This window comes from Salmo salar, chromosome ssa12, assembly GCF_905237065.1.
Source record: "Salmo salar chromosome ssa12, Ssal_v3.1, whole genome shotgun sequence".
Taxonomy (NCBI): domain Eukaryota; kingdom Metazoa; phylum Chordata; class Actinopteri; order Salmoniformes; family Salmonidae; genus Salmo; species Salmo salar.
This window is the reverse complement of record NC_059453.1, coordinates 78,518,024-78,540,038: the sequence shown is the minus strand read 5'-3', so window position 1 is coordinate 78,540,038 and position 22,015 is coordinate 78,518,024. Positions and strand designations below refer to the sequence as shown.

The 22,015-nt window shown below is 43.8% G+C and overlaps 1 protein-coding gene across 7 annotated transcripts; it reads left to right on the top strand.

Annotated features, from left to right (window-relative positions):
• The first annotated feature begins 177 nt into the window (after positions 1 to 177).
• LOC106565794 (protein kinase C-binding protein 1) lies at positions 178 to 21,230 on the top strand. Of its 7 annotated transcripts, none has more exons than XM_014133329.2 (21): positions 262 to 666; positions 7,295 to 7,365; positions 7,716 to 7,867; positions 8,653 to 8,874; positions 9,168 to 9,281; positions 10,416 to 10,481; positions 10,817 to 10,909; positions 11,005 to 11,092; positions 11,184 to 11,239; positions 11,323 to 11,400; positions 11,522 to 11,637; positions 11,761 to 12,266; positions 12,491 to 12,628; positions 12,835 to 12,993; positions 13,149 to 13,682; positions 13,786 to 14,277; positions 18,670 to 18,869; positions 19,170 to 19,250; positions 19,360 to 19,438; positions 19,601 to 19,840; positions 19,958 to 21,230. In XM_014133329.2, exons 2-21 carry the CDS (start codon positions 7,341 to 7,343, stop codon positions 20,125 to 20,127), a joined length of 3,609 nt encoding a protein of 1,202 aa, XP_013988804.1. In that variant the 5' UTR covers positions 262 to 666; positions 7,295 to 7,340; the 3' UTR covers positions 20,128 to 21,230. The 7 variants fall into 7 exon arrangements, 5 of the variants coding, with proteins under 5 accessions (XP_013988804.1, XP_013988801.1, XP_013988806.1 ...); XM_014133326.2 differs by having other exon boundaries at positions 262 to 746; XM_014133330.2 differs by lacking the exon at positions 262 to 666 and adding an exon at positions 2,687 to 3,580.
• The last annotated feature ends 785 nt before the right edge of the window (positions 21,231 to 22,015 follow it).

The window sequence follows — 22,015 nt, the reverse complement described above, 5'->3', positions numbered from 1 at the left end:
ATCTGTTCATAAAAAGTATATTTTTATGTAACCACATTAGAATTTTATGGCGCAGAAGAACTTGGTGTTAACTTCTGTCTTCAAAATAGTAAGTCATCTACATTTTTTTCTCTGTTTGCACTGTTATGTAATGTGTTGATGTTCAGTTGGCTTTTGGACAAGTTCATCTCAGTTACAAGAGGGGGAAACTTTGCAGATCGACCTCGCTGACTGTCTCTCACTGTTTGTTTGCTCTCATGTATTTGTGCAACACTTTTTCACTGCGTAGGATTTGAACTGAAGGGTGGGATCTATGAAACAGGCCTTTTCTGAAACGTGGCCTTGGGCCTGTCCAGTATTCGTGCTCCTGTTGCTGTATTTTGTGAAATACAACCAAATGTCCTTGTAATATAGACGGGTCAAGCATGGATTACAGCACCATGTGGTTTTATTGGATGTTCTGTGCTGTGAAATGGTTTATTTTGTGATTTGGGCCTTGTTTCTCCCTCTGTCCACAGCGCTTCTCCTGCCTGACTGTGCGGAACAAAAGATTAGCAGTCAGGAAATGGCCCAGCCAATCAGCTGCAGCCTTACATCCTGCCAGTGAGAGCAGGCCACTCACAGCTTGGTATCTATCCTAGCAGCCGATCGGCCAGCCTGGAGAGCCGTGGCTGTGCTCTGAGCAGGGTGAGGACAGAGGGCTGTCCTCCATGTTTTAATAAGCATTGACATAAAACACTGAGTTTTTTAGCCATGCATCCACAGAGGTAAGCTTGCTTTTCATTATTTCACTTTAATAAGCTACCAGCTACTGTGTATGTTCTGTGCCTTGGGAATATAGGTTTGTCTCAGGGAGAGAGGGGGGAAGAGTCCCCACAGCACAGTAGTGGAGCCTGGCAGGAGAGCAGAGTACAGCACAGCAGGCTGCCTCTGCTGGTTATGTCTCTGATCACATACGGGTCAGCCTGTTTTACTACCTTTTTACAGAATATAGCATGGCAAGAGGAATATATCCCTGTTGGAATAAGGAACAGGATTGATCCGTTTGGCTTGGCTGTCAGGTTGTAAGGGTTTATGACTGTGTCACAGGCCTGTACATTCAAAATGGAAGGTGTGGGGAGGTGAGAGCTGTACATTCAAGATGGGATCCCAGTGGATTTAACAGATGGTAAAGAGACAGCTCAGCAATAACAGCACAGCAAGAATGATTTAGGCCTCAGTGGTATTAGAGCAGGGCACTGCTTTTAATCGTATGCCCTTTTAAGCAGGAAAGCAATCTTTATTGAGGACAGACAAGGGCAACTATTAAAAAGGCATATTCTCATGGCTGTACATTCTGTTTTTCCAGACTACTGTTTATACCTACAGGTAGTTCTTGCATTCTTCTTTTAGCGTGTTTAATTATTGAACAGGATTTTTATATTGAACAACTAGCCAAACTAAAATCTCTCTGAATGTTAGATTATATTCCTCAAAGGTTTAGTATCTTGTGAGAAAATCTGCCTAATGGTCTTTTTCAGTTCACTGCTTTCTCTTTGCTGTGGAGTGGCAGCCATTTCAGAGAGCTTCCCCTTTCTGTGCCTTGGCTCTAGGCACTCTGGGTGATATCATGTGAAGCCTGACGAAGGGAAGCAGGGCTGTTTCAGACAGCCTTGGCCAGAAAAATATCATCCCAAGAAGGATATATGAATATTTAATTTTGTAGGAGAACTCATATAATTCACACACATAGACCAATGCTGTATCTCGGCAGATGATTTGTCAACAACCATGCAAACTATCATATTATTCCTGAATTTCTGGCATGTAATGCCAATTGCCTCTAATTCACAGAGTCAAAACACATGACTTTTTACCGTACAATGGTTCTTCTTAATGAATTGAATGGAGAGCAAACCTTTTCATCCAGTGCCTTTTTGTGAATGGTCTTTGGTAATGCCCATAATCTCTTCATTTCTGTCTGGCGTGAGGATTTGAGGTGCTGCCACCGACTTAACCCATTGATAGACGCTAGCTACCTTTAGCGCCCATTGATCAATGTATCTTCTTCTTGGGGGACTTTTGTTTAAAAAAAACTGACGCTTGCTGTAAAAGTTAAGTTGTTTTGGAAACATAAACTTATATTTCATATCAGCGAGAAATACTTTTCTAAACACCAAAGGTTAAATGAATACACACCTTTTATTAGTATTCCCACACGGCCATAACGCCATGTTACAGCGCTTGTTTAAGGAAGACCGACAGAAAACAAAGGTGACCACCTGTGCTAAATAGCTATCTACCGTGCACCTGTGTGTAAGCATAACTGGGGAGGAAGTGTAGTTAGTCAACTGGAGGAACACAGTGTATGGATCAGTGAAAATCTGCTAGTGTTACAGTAAGTGTATCTTTTTTATTTGAAAGATTCTTTATCGCTGATATGAAAGATAAGGGCCGTATGTTTCGAAAACCGCTTAGCAAGCGATGAATTGTAGTTCAGAATTGTAGTTCACATGGCCAGCAGTGGGCGACGCTAACTGCAGAAAACCCTACGGAGAGAAGGGTTTTCTAGAGCTACGACCAACTGGGCTTTGTAATAATGGTCCAAACAAGAAAACCAATTCATGCTGCCACTTTTGCTTTTATTCACCACACCTGTGTTGTCTGACCTTTTCTAACAACCTTCATGTCATTCAGATTTGTTCTCCATGTTAAACCATCATTGTTTTTGTCTATCATAATCTTTTTAATGGCAACATTAGTATTTATTTAACTACAAATAGAAATGATGGTTCAAAGTGGTACTGCCAGAATAAAATAAGTAATAGCAGTACCACCGTTGGTTACAAGTAGAGACACATTGTAAAGGTCCAGAGGAAAAGCCAGTAGGAAAGTGTTGGACTGGGAAGAAAAGGGTGTTGGCAGCATGTTCTCCAGTCTTAACCACAGCCGTCCATTTTGATTTTGAGGCCTGTGACATTTTCAGCCCTGTCTTTGTGCTCAATGTAAGGCCCTTCCTGCATTCCTGTGAGCCGGTCTACTGGTAAGCTGTGTATGATCTCTACAGCAGCTCGTCTCGACTGGAGCGTCGTGTGTGCAGTGTTCTCAGCAGGCAGGCAATAAGGGAATGTCTTCAAAATGGACGCCACACACACTGCCTCATAGCTGTGGAGTGAGATGGGAGGGAATCTGATACGCTCCCTTTCTGCCTGTGTAACTGCATCCCCCATGTTTTAGAAAATGCACACAACCAGTGAGGACTATATGGGCTTTGAGGGAGTGAGGGACTTGGTTCCAGGGGTTTTGTGATAGTGAGGAGAAATCCTCTCTGCATTGCAGCACTGTGTCTGAGGAGATAGGGGAGAAGAGAGCCTGTGTGGCACTCTGAGCCAGGCGCCCAATCAGGCACCTCCGTGTGGTGCTCAAACCAATCGGCAGTCCACAGCTGAGGTTAAAGATTGACAATCGCAGAGAGAGCAGCAGGGAGAGCAAGGCCCTTCTGGAAAATTCTGCACCAATCTTTGTCTCATCCCCCACCGGCCTCAAAAAAATTAAAATAAGAAAGAATAACAATTAAAAAAGGCTGAAGAATCTGTATTCTGTGCGTAAAGAGAAAAAAAAGGTATGCTGTCAATTTCCTACATTGAAGCATGGGTGTTCTGTCAGAGAGGGCGTGGGAGGGATTATATCACTATATTAATGAAAATAATGTATTTTCGGAAATGTTTTAACTACAAGGGTGTTGTAGGCATTGGTTTAGTGTGTTTTCACTGTCTCTTGCTCTGCGTATCTGACCGGAGGAGGAGGGGATGTTGCTGAGGCAGACTCTGTCTGTGCTGAAAGCCTTTATCAGAGGTGGAGGCCAGTAAAGCCAGTGCTCTGTCTGTAATTTTCTGCCCCCGAGATGGAGAAGAGAGAGACAGAGGTGATAAAGAAATGGTGGAAAAGGGACTACATTTGCTTCTCTAACAGGGAGCTGCTGTCTTTGTATCCCACACTTTCACATTCTAATTATGCTGCTCTCTCCAAGAGCTAAATAAAAAGCTGGTGAAATGGAACCCATCTGAGCTGTGAGACAGTGGCTTGTGCCGTGGCGTAAAAAAAAAATGTCTGAAACAAGGGGATCGACACATTGGTGTCTGAAAAAACAAGGATGGTCATGTTGCGCTGATACTGCGTAAAACCTGTTTGACAGTTTTCTTATGAAGCAGTGGCTTTCCCACAAGAAAGTACCTTTTTAAATTCAAGGAAGTGTGCATTTAAATGATGTGTTCATAGGGCTGGGGCTGTGTTTGTTCAAGACAATGAAACAGTAATGTTTGAGTTGCTTCTCTCTTGACTTGAGGGATATAAAACGCATGAGACTGGGGTAGTCCCATTTTAGAGGGAAACGACTATGGCATTGTAGTCACCATGCAGTTTTAGAGCTGATGGTTCTCCATTGCCCCTGGCCTCAGTTCAGCCTTGGCCTGTCTCAGTAGGTATTGGGGCCCAATGGTTGTGGGCTCGGGATTCATGGGTGATGCGAACAGTTGAGTTTGATATCCATTTTTAGATTACCAACAGGTTTGTCAAACTATTCTATGATTTCTTGAAATTATTATTAATTCTTTTGTTATTTTTTAAGCTTTAACATAATTTATCTAAAAAGGCATAACCTCACATTTTTAAACCCTATTTTACATAATCTGAAGTGTTTGTTATGCCCGCCATTGGTTGAGACATAGCATTTTCTTGAATGCAGGGTGAGTGTTATTTCAACCTTAGAAAAAGTGGATCTATCCCTTCAGACCCCTGCAATCTAGCTGGTTCGCCACTGACATTTAAATGGAATTTAAATTTTAACTTCCAATCACTACCAGAAAGATGGCCTCTGGTCCACCCATTGTCGAATGTCAACTTGAATGGAAATGTCTATTCTATTATCTCACAACACAAACACCTCAGATGATGTAAAATAGGGTCTAAGCTACAACATATTTTTGGTCATGTAGTGTATGTGGACAAACATCTCATTCCAAAATCATGGCCATTAATATGGAGTTGGTCCCCCCTTTGCTGCTATAACAGCCTCCACTCTTCTGGGAAGGCATTCCATTAGATGTTGGAACATTGCTGTGTGGACTTGCTTCTATTTAGCCACAAGCATTAGTGAGGTCGGGCACTGATGTTGGGCGTTTAGGCCTGGCTCGCAGTCAGTGTTCCAATTCATCCCAAAGGTGTTTGATGGGGTTTAGGTGGTCTTTGCAGGTCAGTCAAGTCTGTGCAGGTCAGTCAAGTTCTTCCACACCAATCTCGACAAACCATTTCTGTATGGACCTCGCTTTGTGCACGGGAATTGTCATGCTGAAACAGGAAAGGTCCTTCCCCAAACTGTTGCCAAGAAGTTGGAGGCACAGAATCGTCAATAATGTCATTGTATGCTGTAGCGTTAAGATTTCCCTTCACTGGAACTAAGGGGCCTAGCCTGAACCATGAAAAACAGCCCCAGACCATTATTCCTCCTCCAGCAAACTTTAAAGTTGGCACTATGCATTCGGGCAGGTAGCGTTCTCCTGGCATCTGCCAAACCCAGAGTTGTCCGTCGGACTGCCAGATGAAGCAGATGAAGCAGTCACTCCAGAGAACGTATTTCCACTGCTCCAGTCCAATGGCGGCGAGCTTTACACCACTCCAGCCGACGCTTGGCATTGCCCACGGGGATCTTAGGCTTGTGTGCGGCTGCTCAGCCATGGAAACCCATTTCATAAAGCTCCCGACGAACAGTTCTTATGCTGATGCTTCTAGAGGCAATTTGGAACTCGGTAGTAAGTGTTGCTCAGTACCGAGGACAGACGGTTTTTACGCGCTTCAGCACTCGGCGGTCCTGTTCTGTGAGCATGTGTGGCCTACCACTTCGCGGCTGAGTTGTTGTTGCTCCTAGACGTTTCCACTTCACAGTAACAGCACTTATAGTTGACTAGGGCAGAAATTTGACAAACTGACTTGTTGGAAAGGTGGCAACCTATGACGGTGCCACGTTGAAAGTCACTTCTGTACGGGCCATTCTACTGACAATGTTTGTCTATGGAGATTGCATGGCGTTGTGCTCGATTTTATACGTGTCAGCAGTGTGTTTGGCTGAAATAGCCAAATCCACTAATTTGAAGGGGTGTCCACATGTTTGTTTTTGGGTAATTGATGCTAAAGCTGAAAAAATGAGTTATTTAAAACATTAAAAAAATTGCAATCATAAAATAGTTTCACAACCCTGTTTGTAAGCTTTCAAATTATATCAAACTCAACCGTTTTATCTTTTTTAGGGAAGACACGGATGTCTCATGGTAGAATGGGGTATGCAAAATGGGTCAACTTTGAGCACCTCTAGCTCCTGAATGTTTTAGTATTCAGGTTCAAAAAGTCCCTTTCTACCCTGGGCAAACATGTATGGAAGGTTTTGTTCAAATCAAAAGAGGTGCAATCAGAAAGTCATTGAAATCATATGGAACCACCCCATGTTGAGTTTGAAACTAGAACGCATTTAGCTGTTAGTTAATAATAGTTAGTTACATAACATCCATGCCCAGTCAATTCCAGTAGATGTGTGTAATTTGTCCATTTGAGAAATCCACTTTTGACATCAATGCATGGTTTATGGGTTTGAGTTCATGTGTAGATAGGATTCAACCCCATGTTATGAAATGCATGGCTCCAGAAAAGCAAATCTAATCTCTGAGACATTGTTCTGAGGCACTGACAGATGATTGTTGACCTTCAACCTAATCACATTCTGTCAGTTTCACACTCTGGAACTCTGAACATTAGAACACTGCTTTACTAGACATTTTCCTTCTCCCAATAAGAGAGGGACTCTTGCTGGCCATAGCCTGTAGATTTATGATACCTCTGCACCAAAGCGAACAGTCTGTGTCCAGTCAGGATTGGTTTAGACAGAGTTTGCCTCCGGGCCAAATGGACTCTCACTCTAAGAATAACCCCATTGTAGTGAGACCGAGAGATTGAGTCAGTTTTGAAGCAGACCTTTACAGCCAGACGGGATTGTCTTCCCTCTGAAAATTATACTAGATCCACACAAATAAGATTTGTGAGACTTTGGTTTTACATTTACACACACGTATTTCAGCAGATGCTTTTATACAGTGTGATTTATGATTGTTACTTAGTAGATGATGTTGCGAAACCACGTGCATACTGAACATACTGTAGATGAAGCAATGTCTGGTGTAAACAGAGTCAAACTGTAAAAAGGCATTAGATGAATTGATCTATGTTGGGAGTCTTTCTGTAGGTATTGTCATAACAGGGCTTTAATAGTGCATCTCTCTTTCTCTGCCAGTTTGGCTGAGGAGGAGGTGAAGACTGAGTCGGATGCAGTAGAGGGGATGGAGATCTCTACACGATCCAAAGGTGAGAAACACAGAAAGCTGAGCTGTACTTCCACCTATTTATGCCTATGCCTGCAGGCAGTATGTGGTGGTGGTGAAAGGCTTTATTTTATTGCTCCCATGTTGAGTGTAGGCTACTGTATGTATGTGTCTGGTACAGAGCTGAATCGCACACGGTACAAGATGGAGGCTAATGTGCTGCTTCTGTTCATATCGCTGTCATGTCTTATCACTATGGTAACCGTTTTTTATCTTCTGTACTGTATGAAAACAATGAACATCTACTGTTCTATGGCCAGTACATGCACTTTCTTCTGGGAAATAATACATCTGTCATGTTGGCTTGCCTGACATTTGACCCCCTCCCTGCAGTTTCGGACCCTGGGACAGTGGAGCGGGCGGCCCAGAAACGCAAGGTGCCCAGCCCCCCTCACTCGTCTAATGGTCACTCCCCGGCTGAGACCTCCCCCAGTCCGGTCAAAAAGAAGAAGAAGCCAGGAGCGGTCAGCAGCAGTAAAGACCAGGTGCGACCTCCCCCTCCCTGCTTCTCTGTGCTCACACTGTTGTGCTTTCAGAGGCTGCTGGATTTCTGTTACACTGAAATATATCCTACAAAAAAACCTGTGTATAACATTTTCTGTTCCAGTTGTCTTTTGGTATGCCATGGGACTATTTTATGTTTGAGGTTTATATTTTCTTATAGTGTTACATTAAGCCTATATGACCTAATACTATGTAATAAGATTTATCTAAATAATTGTTTCATTTGTGTTTATATGCTTGTTTTACAAATTTTGCCTACTGAAATCAAGTGATTGGTGATGCTTCGGCTGTTGCTCACTCACACTGAGACTATTAATGATTAGCACTTTTATCTTTATAAATGGTAAATTACAATAGCAACCTGGGCTTAAAAGCCATGGATCAAAGTTTGTCTCAATGCAAAAAAAGTAATCGGTGTGGCCCAAAACACAGACTGCTTATGAGATCCAATCAGTAAGCGATACTAAAGGCTAGTTTCTCAAACTGATCCTTTTCACTGTCTTGACCTTTGAAAGTGGATTTGTAATATAATCTACAGTAATGATTCTCTTCCAGTCTGATACCAGGAACGGTCAATTAATCAATGTTTTAATGCCTTATGTCGCAACACAGGGTTCTAAGTAGTCTATTTTGGACAGTTACTATGTAGATTGTCGTTTTTGAAAAACATTTGTAATTGTTTTTTTCATGTCTGCTATGCTGCTCATGTAATCTCACACCTGATTTTGAAACCCCAAATGTTCTCTTTCTCTTGCCTGCATTTCAGTCAGAACTAAGACATGGTCCCTTTTACTATGTGAAGCAGCCAGCACTCACCACAGACCCTGTTGATGTTGTGCCGCAGGACGGCAGAAATGACTTCTACTGCTGGCTGTGCCACCGCGAGGGCCAGGTGCTCTGCTGTGAGCTCTGCCCGAGGGTGTACCACGCCAAGTGCCTCAAACTACCCGCAGAGCCCGAGGGTGACTGGTTCTGCCCTGAATGTGAGGTACTCGCTTGTGGGTGGGACCGAAAACCAGTTGTCTACCAGGAAGATAACTTTAGAACTTTAAAATGCATGGGAGGCTGGGGGTTGAGGCCGGACCATGATGACAGACATCCCTATTTTATGGAATTTACAGAGTTGAGAAAAATCTTGGAGTTACAAGAAATTCTGACCATGTTGGTATAAGATGTGGTCAAGGTAGTAAAATGAAGCTTGATACTGGGAATATCCTTTGAAATGGGAATATACATTTGAAGCTAACATCTTGCTCACAAAAGATCTCTCTTTTCTTTCAGAAAATAACAGTTGCAGAGTGCATAGAGACTCAGAGTAAAGCAATGACGATGCTAACAATAGACCAGCTGTCTTACCTGCTAAAGTTTTCACTCCAGAAGATGAAACAGCCAGGTGTAAGTGCACTGACCGCCCTCCTCCAACTGACTGATCAGTAACATGCTAAATCAACTGTATGTGGGGCACATATTCCAAAGGCTTGTGCTTCTGCTTTTACCCTCACCACATTGTCATGGAAGAACTACTTATTTCTACCTTTTCTAACTGTTGTTATTGACTAATTGTTTTGACAGTAGATATTGAACTGTTGAAGAATAGAGAGATTAGCGTTAGTAAAATTCATATACACTGAGTGTACAAAACTTTAGGAACATCTGCTCTTTCAATGACAGACTGAGCAGGTAAATCCAGGTGAAAGTTATGATCCCTTATTGATGTCACCTGTTAAATAATATCCACTTCAGTGTAAATGAAGGGGAGGAGACAGGTTAAAGAAGGATTTTTAAGCCTTGCGACAACTGACACATGTATTTTGCTATGCGTGCCATTCAGAGGGTAAATGGCCAAGACAAAATATTGAAGTGCTTTTGAACAGGGTATGGTAGTAGGTGCCAGGCACACCGGTTTGAGTGTGACATGAACTGCAGCTCTCCTGGGTTTTTCACGCTCAACACATTCCCGTGTTTATAAAAAATTGTCCACCACCCAAAGGACATCCAGCCAACTTGACACAACTGTGGGAAGCATTGGCGTCAACATGGGCCAGCATCCCTGTGGAATGTTTGACACCTTGTAGGCCATGCCCGGATGAATTGAGGCTGTTCTGAGGGCAAAGAGGCGTGCAACTCAATATTAGGAAGGTGTTCCTAATATTTTGTACACTCAGTGTAATTCCAACGTGAGTGAACAGAACTCTCACACAAACACAATAGAATAGTTGTGTGCTTGTTTATATGGTCTGATTTTAAGACTGCTCAATGCTTTCTCCTGATTTTGTGTTCCATCAGTGATGAGGTCCATTGTCCCTTCCCCAATACACTGTGAACTTAGTTACTATACTCAAGTCTTAAGTATCCTTTGGTGTTCTGATTACAAAATGGTAAGCCATAAGTAAGGGTGTTCTAACACTAAACCACCCAAGCCTGTTTTTAGCCAGTCCTCTCCTCTACAAAGGAACCATTGAACCAAGGGTCCAGTTTGGAAAGCGGTGTTGTGGTGAGGATACAGTTGCCCCTCTTACTCTTTTTCAGGACCAACCACGCTCGTCATCTCACTCCCCCCATGCAGGCGCCACGCAGAGAAAGGCTTTTAATTGGGTAATCAAACACAAAAAAAAGACCTAATCATATTTCCCCCGTTATTTTCCTCCTGTTTGGAGTGTTTTTGTGTCTGTTTTTAGTTGCTGTTGTCTGTCCTGGGGTGGTAGTGTTAGTATGGGTTGTGGTGGTGGAGGTCATGCAGTGAAGGCTTAATCCTAAATTGAGATGCAATTGAAATCTTAACCTAAATCTTGAATTAATTGCAATTATATGTGTACATGAAAGTTTTGGCTATGAGTGTGTCTCAAGTTAGGATTTGGTCTAAGTGTGACCTATTTGGAATTGGAATATGAAGGTTAATTCACTGCACGTCTCTTTTGTCTCTTCTCCAGACGGAACCCTTCCAGAAGCCTGTATCTCTGGAACAGCATCCGGACTATGCAGAGTATATATTTCACGCCATGGATCTCGGTACATTGGAGAAGGTTAGAAAATGTACTGTTCTTCTTTCTTTGGGGTTAGAACTACAATCCCAAACCTCAGTGGTTGATCACTGACCTTTTCTATTTTATTTTTCCAGAATACAAAAAAGAAAATGTATGGCTGCACTGAAGCTTTCTTGGCAGATGTGAAATGGATTTTACACAACTGCATAATTTATAATGGAGGTCTGTGTCCCTGTTTTGATTGCAATGGATTTTTACTGGTTATCAATAACTGGTTTGTAATGATTACTCACTGTGACCTTCTTTATTTTAGGCAATCATAAGCTCACTGCCACAGCTAAAGTCATAGTGAAAATCTGTGAACATGAGGTAAGCATGGGTATGCGGTCAAAGATTCTTTCAGGCCTTCAGAAAATATTCTTCTTACACGTACAATGATTCTTCTCTTTCAGATGAATGAGATTGAGGTCTGTCCGGAGTGCTATCTGTCAGCTTGCCAAAAGAGAGACAACTGGTTCTGTGAGCCATGCGTGAGTTCAAAGCTTGTGCTAAACGAGTCATACATTTGAATTGTAGTACCTTCTGTATACTGAATGTGGTCTGTATAATGGTCTCAGTATGATAACTAGTCTTCCTGTTTACTTTGCTCAGAGTAATCCTCACCCTCTGGTGTGGGCCAAACTGAAGGGGTTTCCATTCTGGCCTGCCAAAGCACTGCGGGACAAAGACGGGCAGGTGGATGCTCGTTTCTTCGGGCAGCACGACAGGTACTTTTGGTACTTAACTATGTCACTTATACTAATCAGTACATTTGGTATTTCACAGCTCTCTGTCTCTATCCTCTGTGTCTATTCAGCTGTTGCGTTGTATTATTATTCTTCACCTTCCAGGGCATGGGTCCCCTTAAACAACTGCTACCTCATGTCCAGGGAGATTCCCTTTTCTGTGAAGAAGACTAAGAGCATCTTCAACAGTGCCATGCAGGAGATGGAGGTCTACGTAGAGAACATGAGGAAGAAGTTTGGAGTGTTCAACTACGCCCCCTTCCGGACACCTTACACCCCTGACAACCAGTACCAAATGCTGCTGGATCCTGCCAATCCCTCGTCCGGCTCGGTCCGGCCCGAGAAGCAGGAGAAGATCAAGTTCAACTTTGACATGACTGCATCTCCCAAGATGCCCTTGGCCAGGAGCATGCTGTCTGACGGGGGCATGGGTGGAGTTGGAGGGAGTACAGGCCGGAGGATCTCCCTGACAGATATGCCCCGCTCGCCCATGAGCACCAACTCCTCTGCTCACACAGGCTCTGATGGAGAGCAGGATACACCAGACAAGGGCCCGGCTAGAGCCCCAGTCAGCCACTACAGTGCTGGGGAGGAGTCCATGGACTGCACAGGTAGGTACTGCCTCTCTGACAGTCTGGAGTCCTAGGGGAATATGAAATATACTGTAACAGTGACCTAGACTCTGGTTTTCGGTATAAATCAAGAACTGTAAACACAGGGCATGTTGATTTCTTCAACGTACAATTGTCATAAGTTTTTTTTTAATACCTACCACTTAAATTAAGATCCTAAGAAGAGCATGACATTGACAGATATATCTGCGCACTCTCCACAGCTTCACCTGCTTCCAATCGACCTGGTCCTGCCTCTGGTGCCAATGACAGCCCTAAACCGTTCCACTCCCAGGGTCCTGCTCTAGTCCCCAAGCAGGAGAAAGCAACTCTCACAGGGAGCATCCTTAACCTCAACCTGGGTGAGCTGCCACACACCTGCCCTCAGTCACACCACAATCATCTTCAAAGCTCACCTATTTAGCACACCTAGGAAAGGCTTCATGACAGCAAAACCATATCCATAAACCTTAACCATATGTAGAGGCATTCCTACTTGGTCTAGTGATTGGAGTGGATTTCAACCAATCAATAACATTGTTTGTGATCTTGTGTGCTGGCCTGTCAGACCGTAGCAAAGCCGAGATGGACCTAAAGGAGTTGAGTGAGACTGTACAGCAGCAACAGCAGGGGGCCCCACCAGTCCTCACCTCGCCCAAGAGACAGATCAGGAGTCGCTTCCAGCTCAACCTGGACAAAACCATTGAGAGCTGCAAGGCCCAGCTAGGTGAGTGAACTCGCCACACCGCTAGTAAAGCACCACTTATGAAGATAGCAGCACCAGTCAACTACTTTGTTTTCAGTTAGTCCATTTGTATGAAAACAACCAAAAGAGCCTTTGACGTTATACATTTACCACAATTTCCCCTCTGCTGTGTACAGGTATAGATGAGATATCTGAGGATGTGTATAAGGGAGTAGAACACAGCGACTCAGAGGACTCTGATAAATCAGATTCGAGTGACAGTGACGCCAGCGATGAGGAACAGAAACCTAAGGCAGGCAAACACACAAAGGCCAATGACAAGGGCGAGAAGGACCCTTCCAAGAGGGGATCCAAAGACCCCCTGCCCCCCAGCCTAAATGAGGTCAAAACAAAGGGGCCAGCAACTGCCACAGTAACCATGGGGGATGCGGGGGCACCATCTACCCTCTCTGAATCCTCATCTAAAGGGAAGCAGGGTGTACACTCGGACAAAGAGCCCCCAGAGGAAGCAAAAGCAGCCCCAGTGTCCCCGGCATCCAGAGAGAAGCCCCAGGTGAAGCAGGAGGCGAGGCAGCCATCTGTGGTGGACGACTCCGACTCTGAGAGGGAGCTGGTGATTGACCTGGGGGAGGACCAGAGGGGCAGAGACAGGAAGAAGAGTAGGAAAGATTCACGCGCCACCAAAAATCCACCAGCCAATAAGACAGAGGGTGAGAGTCCTCCTGTTCTCTATCACTAGTTGATAAAATATGAAAGCAAGAAGAAATTTTAACCAAAACAGATGCTGTTATTAATATTTTCTTTCCATTGTAGGTAAAGCCCTGTCAAGTTCCCTTACTCCATCTCAAAACAACACAGCCCATTTCTTAACCCCCAGTATAAAAGATTCATCACATTCTCCACTAGCCATCCCTCTAAACATGGTGTCCTTCACTACTGCTTCTTCCACCACCATCGCCCCAACCACACTCCCCAATGCCACACTACCTATGGCCCCCATCACATCCTCCTCTGCCACCACAGCAGTGAAGAAACAGCGCCCTCTGCTGCCCAGGGAGACTGTCCCGGTGGTGCAGCGGGCGGTGGTGTGGAACCCCACCAACAAGTTCCAGACTTCCTCCCAGAAGTGGCACATGCAGAAGGTGCAGCGGCAGCAACAGAATCAGCAGCCAGATACGCCTCAGCTGCAGGCAGCATCACCAGGCCAGCCACAGACAATGCCGCAAACGCCAGCATCTGCAACATCTTCATTGCCACAGCAACCTTCCCAAAGCATGCGGTACCAGACCAGGCAATCTGTCAAAGGTACACCACAGTATTAGTTGAAAATTAAATTAGCACACTACAGAGAAAATGGACACAGCAAAAAAACTATTTGAGGTTCAACTGCAGGCCTAAAAAACATTGCTGTGATTTTTTTTTTTATTTAACCTTTATTTAACTAGGCAAGTCATTTAAGAACAAATTCCTATTTCCAATGACGGCCTACCAAAAAGCAAAAGACCTCCTGCGGGGACGGAGGCTGGGATTTTTTATTTTTATTTAAAATAAATACAATATAGGACAAAACACATCACGACAAGAGAGACAACACCACATAAAGAGAGACCTAATACAACATCATAGCATGGCAGCAACACATGGCAACAGAACATGACAACAACATGGTAGCAACACAACATGGCAGCAGCACAACATGGTACAAACATTATTGGGAACAGACAACAGCACAAAGGGCAAGAAGGTAGAGACAACAATACATCACGCAAAGCAGCCACAACAGTCAGTAAGAGTGTCCATGATAGGGTCTTTGAATGAAGAGATGAAGATAAAACGGTCCAGTTTGAGTGTTTGTTGCAGCTCGTTCCAGTCTCTAGCTGCTGCAAACTGAAAAGACGAGCGACCCAGGAATGTGTGTGCTTTGGGGACCTTTTAACAGAATGTGACTGGCAGAACGGGTGTTGTATGTTTTATTTATTTATTTCACCTTTTATTTAACCAGGTAGGCAAGTTGAGAACAAGTTCTCATTTACAATTGTGACCTGGCCAAGATAAAGCAAAGCAGTTTGACACATACAACAACACAGAGTTACACAAACATACAGTCAATAATATAGTAGAAAAATAAGTCTATATACAAAGTGAGCAAATGAGGTGAGATAAGGGAGGTAAAGGCAAAAAAGGCCATGGTGGCAAAATAAATACAATATAGCAAGTAAAACACTGGAATATTAGATTTGCAGTGGAAGAAAGTGCAAAGTAGAAATAGAAATAATGGGGTGCAAAGGAGCAAAATAAATAAATACAGTAGGGGAAGAGGTAGTTGTTTGGGCTAAATTATAGATGGGCTATGTACAGGTGCAGTAATCTGTGAGCTGCTCTGACAGCTGGTGCTTAAAGCTAGTGAGGGAGATAAGCGTTTCCAGTTTTAGAGATTTTTGTAGTTCGTTCAAGTCATTGGCAGCAGAGAACTGGAAGGAGGAATTGGCTTTGGGGGTGACCAGAGAGATATACCTGCTGGAGCACGTGCTACAGGTGGGTGCTGCTATGGTGACCAGCGAGCTGAGATGGGGGAACTTTACCTAGCATGGTCTTGTAGATGACCTGGAGCCAGTGGGTTTGGTGACGAGTATGAAGCGAGGGCCAGCCAACGAGAGCGTACAGGTCGCAGTGGTGGGTAGTATATGGGGCTTTGGTGACAAAACGGATGGCACTGTGATAGGCTGCATCCAATTTATTGAGTAGGGTATTGGAGGCTATTTTGTAAATGACATCGCCGAAGTCGAGGATCGGTAGAATGGTCAGTTTTACGAGGGTATGTTTGGCAGCATGAGTGAAGGATGCTTTGTTGCGAAATAGGAAGCCAATTCTAGATGTAACTTTGGATTGGAGATGTTTGATGTGAGTCTGGAAGGAGAGTTTACAGTCTAACCAGACACCCAGGTATTTGTAGTTGTCCACATATTCTAAGTCAGAACCGTCCAGAGTAGTGATGCTGGAAGGGCGGGCAGGTGCAGGCAGCGATCAGTTGAAGAGCATGCATTTAGTTTTACTAGTATTTAAGAGCAGTTGGAGGCCACGGAAGGAGAATTGTATGGCATTGAAGCTCGTCTGGAGGTTAGTAAACACAGTGTCCAAAGAAGGGCCAGAAGTATACAGAATGGTGTCATCTGCGTAGAGGTGGATCAGAGACTCGCCAGCAGCAAGAGCGACATCATTGATGTATATAGAGAAAAATGTCGGCCCAAGAATTGAACTCTGTGGCACCCCCATAGACTGCTAGAGGCCCGAACCACAGGCACTCCGATTTGACACATTGAACTCTATCAGAGAAGTAGTTGGTGAACCAGGCGAGGCAATCATTTGAGAAACCAAGGCTATTGAGTCTGCCGATGAGGATGTGGTGATTGAGAGTCGAAAGCCTTGGACAGGTCAATGAATACGGCTGCACAGTATTGTTTCTTATCGATGGCGGTTAAGATATCGTTTGGGACCTTGAGCGTGGCTGAGGTGCACCCATGATCAGCTCTGAAACCAGATTGCATAGCGGAGAAGGTGTGGTGGGATTCAAAATGGTCGGTAATCTGTTTGTTGACTTGGCTTTCGAAGACTTTAGAAAGGCAGGGTAGGATAGATATAGGTCTGTAGCAGTTTGGGTCTAGTGTCTCTCCCTTTGAAGAGGGGGATGACCGCAGCTGCTTTCCAATCTTTGGGAATCTCAGACGACACGAGAGGTTGAACAGGCTAGTAATAGGGGTTGCAACAATTTCGGCAGATAATTTTAGAAAGGGTCCAGATTGTCTAGCCCAGCTGATTTGTAGGGGTCCAGATTTTGCAGCTCTTTCAGAACATCAGCTGACTGGATTTGGGAGAATGAGAAATGGGGAAGGCTTGAGCGAATTGCTGTGGGGGGGTGCAGTGCTGTTGACCGGGGTAGGGGTAGCCAGGTGGAAAGCATGGCCAGCCGTAGAAAAATGCTTATTAAGATTCTCAATTACAGTGGATTTATCGGTGGTGTCAGAGTTTCCTATCCTCAGTGCAGTGGGCAGCTGGGAGGAGGTGCTCTTATTCTCCAAGGACTTTACAGTGTCCCAGAACTTTTTTGAGTTTGTGTTGCAGGAAGTAAATTTCTGCTTGAAAAACCTAGCCTTGGCTTTTCTAACTGCCTGTGTATATTGGTTTCTAACTTTCCTGAAAAGTTGCATATCACGGGGGCTATTCAATGCTAATGCAGAACGCCACAGGATGTTTTTGTGTTGGTTAAGGGCAGTCAGGTCTGGAGAGAACCAAGGGCTATATCTGTTCCTGGTTCTAAATTTCTTGAATGGAGCATGCTTATTTAAGATGGTGAGGAAGGCATCTTTTTTTTTTAAATAACCAGGCATCCTCTACTGAAGGGATGAGGTCAATATCCTTCCAGGATACCCGGGCCAGGTCGATTAGAAAGGCCTGCTTGCTGAAGTGTGGAGGATGAGGTCTGCAGTAGATATCTAAGATAGGAGGGAGTGAGGCCTAAGAGGATTTTATAAATAAGCATCAACCAGTGGGTCTTGCGACGGGTACACAGAGATGACCAGTTTACAGAGGAGTATAGAGTGCAGTGATGTGTCCTATAAGGAACATTGGTGGCAAATCTGATGGCCAAATGGTAAAGAACATCTAGCCGCTCGAGAGCACCCTGCCGATCTATAAATTACCTCTCCGTAATGTAGGATGGTCATCTGAATCAGGGTTAGTTTGGCAGTTGGGGTGAAAGAGGAGCCATTACGATAGAGGAAACCAAGTCTAGATTTAACTTTAGCCTGCAGCTTTGATATGTGTTGAGAGAAGGACAGTGCACCGTCTAGCCATACTCCCCAAGTACTTGTATGAGGTGACTACCTCAAGCTCTAAACCCTCAGAGGTAGTAATCACACCTATGGGGAGAGGGGCATTCTTCTTACCAAATCACATGACCTTTGTTTTGGAGGTATTCAGAACAAGGTTATTAAAGAAAGAGAAAGTTGTTGGACACTAATAAAGCTTTGTTGTAGAGCGTTTAACACTAAATCTGGGGAGGGGCCAGCTGAGTATAAGACTATCATCTGCATATAAATGGATGAGAGAGCTTCCTACTGCCTGAGCTATGTTGTTGATGTAAATTGAGAAAAGCGTGGGGTCTAGGATTGAGCCTTGGGTTACTCCCTTGGTGACAGGCTATGCCTGAGACAGCAGATTTTCTGACTTTATACACTGCACTCTGAGGTAGTTAGCAAACCAGACCCACAAGAATGGAATGGTCTACCGTATCAAAAGCTTTGGGCAAGTCAATAGAAATAGCAGCACAACACTGGAATCAAGGGCAATGGTGACATCATTGAGGACCTTTAAGGTTGCAGTGACACTTCCATAACCTGAGCAGAAACCAGATTGCATACCAGGAGAATACTGTAGACATCAAGAAAGCCAGTCAGTTAAGTTTTTGCTGAACAGGGCAAAATAGAAATAGGCCTATAACAGTTAGGATCAGCTTGATCTCCCCTTTTTAAATAAAGGACGACCCGTGGCTGCCTTCCAAACAACGGGAACCTCCCCAGAGAGGGAGACAGGTTAAAATGGTCAGAGATATGCTTGGCGATGATAGGGGCAGCAACATTAAAGATGAAAGGGTCTAAACCCTGTCACTGATTTAGTCTTGGTTCTTGTTGTTTACTCTAGCTGTCCAGCAGAAAGACCCTCCACTCAGTACGTCCACGTCGTCTGTTACCCTGGTGACCAGTACCCCACCCTCTGTGGCCATGATGGCAGCCCCTGGATTAGGTAGTGGCCCCTCCACCCCATCCTCCATGGCAGGGGACTTCCAGATCCCCACCGCATCAGCAGACGTAGCAGCTGACATTGCGAAGTACACTAATAAAGTAAGTATGCGAGGCTTGGATCGATGGCCAGAGTAAGCAAGCTGAAGGCTGTACACTACACTATCAGTATTATGGTTTGGTGCTTGGAGCAAGGCTTATTGAAGCATGCACACTTTTGGGGGACAATTTTACATATGGCAGATAGATGAAAGATGTATTTTCTTTGTTATGTCTTTTATTTAAGGTATGATTAGTCATTGGCCTCTCGGGTACTCAAGAGTGTGATGGGTCTGCATTCAAAGAGATTGCATAAAGCTTACTTCCGGAAGGTTTTAGCTTCAGGTCTCCTTTTTCCCTCAGATAATGGATACAATCAAAGGGACTGTGACTGAGCTGTATACAGACCTTTCCAAAAACACTTCAGGGAACACATTAGCAGAGGTAGGTATCTGCTGGTCACCCTCAGAGGGACTGAATACCACCATGCCTATAATAGTTAGCTGTATGACTCTGGGGAGTCTGAGTGTATATCCTTGTCTCTCCCACACAGATTAGACGATTGAGAATTGAAATAGAAAAACTGCAGTGGCTTCATCAACAGGAGCTGTCAGAAATGAAGCACAATCTAGGTAAGGACCTTTGCATTACTCTAGCTTAAACTGCAGATGACCTTGGCAAATCTGGGTCAAGGACTGTCTGTCAGTATAACAATGAATGTCATTGACTAAGGAGAAGTAATCACATTATTCTACAGAAAAGGTTGTTATTGTCTGATGTGTGTGCATGTGCAGAGTTAACCATGGCGGAGATGAGGCAAAGTCTGGAGCAGGAGAGGGAGCGACTGATGGCGGAGGTGAAGAAGCAGATGGAGGTGGAGAAACAACAGGCGGTAGATGAGACCAAGAAGAAGCAGTGGTGTGCCAACTGCAAGAAGGAGGCCATATTCTACTGCTGCTGGAACACCAGCTACTGTGACTATCCCTGCCAGCAAGCCCACTGGCCAGAACACATGAAGTCCTGCACACAATCTGGTAACGCACATGCACCAGCCATATTCAAAGCTGAATTGATATTAGTTAAAGAATATTGAATCCATCTGACTACAGGTATCAATTGTATGGTTATATATTTCTGTTCTCCTTTTGTAGCGACAGCCTCACAGCAAGAGCCTGAGTCGGGGTCCACGGCAGACGGCCCAAACAAAGCCTCAGGACAGTCAAGTGGTCAAACCTCTCCCAGAGGAACGACATCCGCCCCCACAGACAAAGACTCTAACGTGGAGAAAAGCAAGGACAATGTCACTGTCAGCCTTTCCTAACACTGAGCCCTTGCCCCAACCTTTGAGTTATTGCACTTGGACCTGTAACATAAAACTATCGACACTTTATATTTTCAAGCTGCTGCTCTGGAGTAATCCAAAGGCTCTTTTTTTGTTAATGACCGGAATTTCATCTTTCCCAAAAATCTACAATCGTCCTTATCCATCTCAAGTATACTTACTGTATTTCCAGGAGATTAATGTCCAATGTACTGTGGGACAAGTAACCACCAGAGGGCACCACCTGTTCTCGCAATCACTGTCAGCAACAGGCAGTACATTACACTCCCTTTGCAAGCTCATAGAGAAGCAGCTTTATGGCCAAATTTGAGGAGTAGGTGTGTGAGTAAGATGCATAGAAAGTTTATCTATTATTATCTGTAATATTAATAAACATTTATTGGGAGTGCATAATAAGTTTTGGTACTTGACAGTTTGGTCAATGATCATCCAGATGCCCAAACTCAATGTGAACGGACAAGAATGGAACATGGCTTCAGATGAGTGTTAACACAAATGTCTTTTTCTTTTTTTACAATTGTATGTTAATTTATTTATACCAGAATGTTGCCTACAGTTTATTGCAGAGATAATGTTGAATATACTGCCTGTTGAATTAAGATATGGTTTAAAGATAGGCTTTTCCATTTCGGAATGTTTTTCTTTCCTCCCCTGGGTTTCGTGTTCATCATAATGCTGCCATTTGTCCTGAATTCATATTTGTGTTATACGCATGTTGTCCCTGAGAAATAAACCATGTTTATGGAAAACACAGGACTAGTGTTTGAGGTAACAGAATATACCACTACATCTAAGGCTGTTACATTTTTCAATGTGTCTGCCACATAATTCCAAAATGTTAATGTAGCTGGTTGAAAATTATAAACTACAGCGAACAAGTCTTCGTGTGTCAGGTTTGAGCGCTCTACACCTTATTCACTCATCTGAGAGCAGGAAATGTCATTTGATTTTCACAAACTATTTTCCTACTACAATCTACTGTAATGGAATCATTCCTCCCTGTATAGAGAAGTGACTAAATCAACTGTTGTATTTAATGTCGTTTGTTTACATTCTGTAAATAAATAAAGTATGTTCTGAAACTGTTTGACCATTTATTATGGCAGTTGGGGTGAAAGATGTCAAATAAAATGTTATTGGTCACACACATGGTTAGCAGATGTTATTGCGAGTGTAGCGAAATGCTTGTGCTTCTAGTTCCGACAGTGCAGCAATATCTAACAATTCCACAACTACTTAATACACACAAATCTAAGTAAAGGAATGGAATAAGAATATATAAATATATGGATGGGCAATGACAGAGCAGCATAGGCAAGCTGCAATAGATGGTATAAAATACAGTATATGTATGAGATGAGTAATGCAAGATATGTAAACATTTAAGTGGCATTATTAAAGTGACTAGTGATCCATTTATTAAAGTGGCCAATGATTTCAAGTCTATGTAGGCAGCAGCCTCTCCGTATTAGTGATGGCTGTTTAACAGTCTGATGGCCTTGAGAAAGAAGCTGTTTTTCAGTCTCTCGGTCCCAGCTTTGATGCACCTGTACTGACCTCACCTTCTGGATGGTAGCGGGGTGAATAGGCAGTGGCTCAGGTGGTTGTTGTCCTTGATGATATTTTGGCTTTCCTGTGACATCGCGTGTTGTAGATGTCCTGGAGGGCAGGTAGTATGCACCACGCTCTGGAGAGCCCTGTGGTTGTGGGTGATGCAGTTGCAGTACCAGGCTGTGATACAGCCCGACTGGATGCTCTCAATTGTGCATCTGTAAAAGTTTGTGAGGGTTTTGGGTGACAAGCAACATTTTTTCAGCCTCCTTAATGATAAACTTGGAGGGTTCTATGGTGTTGAATGCTGAGCTAT